The sequence below is a fragment of the Quercus suber genome, unplaced genomic scaffold (genome assembly GCF_002906115.3).
Source record: "Quercus suber isolate HL8 unplaced genomic scaffold, Cork oak 2.0 scaffold_432, whole genome shotgun sequence".
Classification (NCBI taxonomy): domain Eukaryota; kingdom Viridiplantae; phylum Streptophyta; class Magnoliopsida; order Fagales; family Fagaceae; genus Quercus; species Quercus suber.
In genome coordinates, this window is record NW_027069883.1 from 619,337 (window position 1) to 623,963 (window position 4,627).

At 35.5% G+C, this 4,627-nt stretch overlaps 1 protein-coding gene across 1 annotated transcript; it reads right to left on the minus strand.

Moving 5' to 3' along the window:
• Positions 1-278: 278 nt before the first annotated feature.
• On the minus strand, positions 279-2,364 carry LOC112004645 (cytokinin riboside 5'-monophosphate phosphoribohydrolase LOG5). The gene is made up of 7 exons (XM_024036878.2): positions 2,127-2,364; positions 1,864-1,961; positions 1,729-1,759; positions 1,435-1,534; positions 1,223-1,293; positions 989-1,132; positions 279-759 (listed from the first exon to the last, which is right to left on the minus strand). Exons 1-7 carry the CDS (start codon positions 2,238-2,240, stop codon positions 634-636), a joined length of 684 nt encoding a protein of 227 aa, XP_023892646.2. The 5' UTR covers positions 2,241-2,364; the 3' UTR covers positions 279-633.
• Between the last annotated feature and the right edge of the window lie 2,263 nt (positions 2,365-4,627).

The window sequence follows — 4,627 nt, forward strand, 5'->3', positions numbered from 1 at the left end:
ATTGCCTCTAAAGATAGGCCGAAAAGGAGGCCACACGTCCACTACTCATGGGCCTCTTCCAATCACAACCATTTCTTTTTGGTTTTGCTTTTTGTTGGGATAGATATTAGCCCCCTCATCATTTGAATGTCCTCAGAATGATGCAAATACACAAATCATCACCCTCACAAACAGTACCTTAAAAACTGGCAGAGCAAAAAAAGATAAAATTATAGCGCCCCACAAGCTATAGGCATGCTTGCTTGCTTGCTCGCTCAATAGCAATCAAAGAAATGAAGAGAATAAAGCTGCAGCTATAGCTGGGTTTTTGGATCTTACTACTTGTTCTTTCTATATAATCTTTGTACATAATTCAAAGTTCAAAATAGTGAAATACATGCTTAGCTTAACATAACACCCCCCAACCATCTAATTTAGGCCTAAAGTTTTTAACAAACATACAAAATATCCCAACTTGTCTTTTTTTTTTTTTTTTTTTTTTTGTCAATTTTGATTTAACCATTAGTCAATCAAACCTTTACCATACCATTACGATATGGTTTGGTATATGACCCAAAATATGAGCAACAAGCAAAGAACCTAAAGCACCTTTTTCCCTAACTTTTTTTTTTCCTTCTTTTCACATGTCTCTCTTTATAGAGCGATCTCAGTCTGCAAAGTAGTGGCATTGAACCCCACCTGTTGTTGCTGCTGCTGTGGTGGTTGCTCAACCTCCCAGCTTGCCTTGGCTATGACTCCATCATGCACAGGCACGTACTCCTATACTCCATAATCAAAAAAAAAAAAAAAAAACAGTGTCATCATTTACAAGCAAACAACTTACATAAAAGAACCATACACAAGATGGTAATCTGATAAAGATTCCTTCTCTAAAACTCAAATTGTCTTTTCCAAACATATTCTCTAAAATTGATACATCCTAAGGACAAACAAAAGTTCCATGACAAAAGTGTAAAAACAAAATATTAAACCTTTTATCCTTACCCACCTCAAGTTTTTGAACAAGCTCTTTAGCATTAGGAGCAGACACTATGATGTGGCGCTGAGAAGGCTTGATGAAGCCATCATCCACTGCTTTGTCAATAAAAGTGAGAAGAGAGTTGTAGTAGCCATCAACATTCAAGAGGCCCACCTACATGGTTTTGGAATTTGATAAATTAGGTTTTTTTGCAAAAAAAATATAACACCCCAAAGGCTTTTATTAGTATTTGTTTATTCTTACAGGCTTGTCATGGATACCCAGTTGAGCCCAAGTTATGACCTCCAATAGCTCTTCCAAAGTTCCATACCCACCTGAAAGTTTCAAAGTGGTGAGAGGAGAAAAAAGCTCCATTGATTATTTGGAAACCAAAAGGCTAAAGTGTAGCTTTGTACATATTAGTATTATTTGTTAAGAGAGAGAGAGAGAGAGAGAGAGAGAGAGAGAGATGGGACCTGGTAGGGCAATAAAACAATCTGAATGGCGGGCCATTTCTGCCTTTCTTTGATGCATGTCGGCTACTGGCCTTACCTCCCCAACCGTTTCACCTGTTAGCTATGGCTCCACCATACACATAAGCATTTTCAGACACACCATGAAGCAAAAAGATCTAAACTTCAAAACCAGTACTAATAATTACCAAACATTATCAAAGAGAAACACCATGGATCTTTAAAAAGGTCTAAACTTTAAACCCAAAACACAATTCAGAGGTTAAAAAGAACCCGAATGAGATTAAGATTAGGCACCTCTTTGCACATTAGAGTCCTGGGGATGATTCTGCGAACCAAAATCCAAAAAAAGAGAATTATGTAACCTATGTTAGAAAGATAAGACCCCAAAATTTCATAAACATCAAACTCATGAAAGTGAAAACACAGTACCCAAGAACTCTGCCCCCACCACGATGCACAGCTTGTGAAACCAGACCCATTAGCCCAATACTCCCACCTCCATAGACAAGGTCCAGCCTCCTTGACACCTTCATATACATTTAATAAACATATAATATACCACAAAAAAACTCAAGAGAACAAGTTGAAAACGAAATAGAAATACAAAAAAATGTCAATAAAAACAGAGACACAAGCTGATTATAATTCAGTTTCATGAATGGTGAATCATTAAGGTGAACTAGTAAAAGTACCAGCTCTTGGGCTAACTCAATGGCAGCATCTCTATAGCAATTTCTCTTCCCAGTACTGCTGCCACAGAAAACACAAACCCTCTTGAATCTTGAACTCACAACTTTTCCTTCCATTTTTTCTTTCTCAAAGATTCCAACTTGGCTAGGCTGTTTGTTTGGTTTACAAGCACTACACAAGGAATAAAGGTTATTATGAAGATAGAGCAAGCTTCACTACTGCTGGGGTATCATCAAGTTATGTGGAACAGGCACTATATATAGACTCCACAAAATACTATATTACAAGAAAAGAACAGACTTTATGGAAAATCTAAAAAAAAAAAAAATTTAAAATATTAAATATAAATACACACAAAAAAAAAATCAAAAATCAAAAATTGTGAATGGATAGGGATGAAGTAAGACAAAAAGGCAAAGCAATTGGGACGGTGAGGGAGTGTGAGGGTAGAGTCTGTAATTCTGTAAATCTACACAATTGCTCCCCATGCCATACACGTGTCCTCCTCTAGTGGCAGAACATGGTGGTTTCGTGCACATTCTGGTAACATAAGCATCTTAATTTATTGAACCAAAAAGAATTACTTTCCCTCCTCCTCCTCCTAGTCCTACAACTACTACTACATGGAAAACCAATAAGGCCTCCACAGTGTTTTTCTCTCTGTCTCGTTTTTAATGCACGCAATCATAACTTGATGGCTATAACACGTGCAGAGAGACTCGCTGCATCAAATCAAAGATTAACAACATTTATAATATTAAAAACCCAGTTGAAAGTTTATTTACATTTATTATTTGTGCAACAAGTTTCTTTTTACTTTTCACATAGCAAAATTTGCCAATCCCATGAAAACCCCAAAAACTTAAAAAGCCTATTGCTATTATATCTTCTTTAATAGCTTTCTGTCCACACAAGAAATCTCTCTGAAAAAAAGAAAAGAAAAAAGCCCACCAATTATCTACAGCTTTGTTGCAAGTAGAGACAGCTTTATCAGGCATTTCAAGGTACTTCATGGGATTGGTACTATAAAAATGGCCTTACTTTACAAGCTGCTAATGCTACCACCACACAAAAGTTAATACCAATTTTTTGCGTGGTTATAAGAGTCATTAGCATACAGTGACATTATTAACTTGCAGTGGCTTTAAATGTTCTTCATTCAGCTTTATCAGGCATTTCAAGGTACTTCATGGGATTGGTACTATAAAAATGGCCTTACTTTACAAGCTGCTAATGCTACCACCACACAAAAGTTAATACCAATTTTTTGCGTGGTTATAAGAGTCATTAGCATACAGTGACATTATTAACTTGCAGTGGCTTTAAATGTTCTTCATTAAAAGTTACATCATCATGACAATGATTAATTATCATAGTTACCGACTTCTTATTGATCTTATAACTGATGGTTTGTACTCACAAAGTATAGTTAATCATTACTAAACATCTAGTCCACTTTTTTAGTCTTTTTCAGCTATGCTAAGACAAAGATTTAGCTAATATTTTAGTACCAACATTTTGGTGATATGTTTGTTAAAGATTTTCCGTAGTCTTTGTCCTTTTAAGTTTTGTATATCTAGCATTTCTCTAGATTAGTTTTTTCAGTTACTACACATTATTTTTTATAATAAAATTCACAACGATTGAGTTAACAAGTTATTATTAACTCTCATTAAAGCCCACTAATGACATTATTTTATTGTTTACTATTTATAACTTTTCATCTTAACAATAGTAAAAAAATCAATAATTAACCACATATATTAATTAACCACCTAGCAAAAGTTCAATACAAAACAAGAGGTTTCATGATAACCACCCTTTTACATAATTACTACCATCTTATTCTAAATGAGAAAAAAAATTGGCCCCTAATTTATGATATATTGGACCAGTTAAAAAGAAATTCCATATATATGCATGACATATGCACTGCAGAGTAAACGAATAAAGATTAAAAGTCCTATTCACATTGAAAGAAAGAGATTGAAGCGCCGCCCAACTAATTACCCTACTAGAGTTCAGTTTATACTCTACAACTAAAAAAGTGTAGTGAAAATTTCTAAATTGACAGGGACTTGTTGCGAGTAACAATCAATTCTGGCATAGAAATTGGGAATTGAAACTTCGTTTTAGAAAGTTGGGTTTAGCACTTAGCATAGCAGCCTCATCCTATTTTCCTATATACCCAGCGGTATAAACTATATAATGTAGAAGTAGAGGTAGAGCCCACACGGAACCTCACCTCTAGAAGCCACCATTCGTGATTGGAAGATGGATAGGCTTAGTATATGGGTCCCAGTTTTTGAAGTGATGGAATAGAAGAACTTATAATTGGGTTGTGTTTCGCAATTCTGGCTGTGTGTGTTGGTGTCAATGGAATACTGGGTCTCACTGTCTTTGAGGTCTGTGAAGGACTGATGGGCTCCTCACTTCATCTAAGACGTTCCCAATTTAACGCACCTCTGACCAGTTCATTATGCTATCTCCTTTTTCTTTAATT

Coding starts and splice junctions, on each gene's coding strand:
- LOC112004645 (XM_024036878.2), bottom strand. CDS start 2,240: ATGGAAGGAAAAGTTGTGAGTTCAAGATTCAAGAGGGTTTGTGTTTTC. Junction 1,962..2,126: donor TTGAGTTAGCCCAAGAGCTG/GTACTTTTACTA, acceptor ATGTATATGAAG/GTGTCAAGGAGGCTGGACCT. Junction 1,133..1,222: donor TGGGTATCCATGACAAGCCT/GTAAGAATAAAC, acceptor AAAACCATGTAG/GTGGGCCTCTTGAATGTTGA.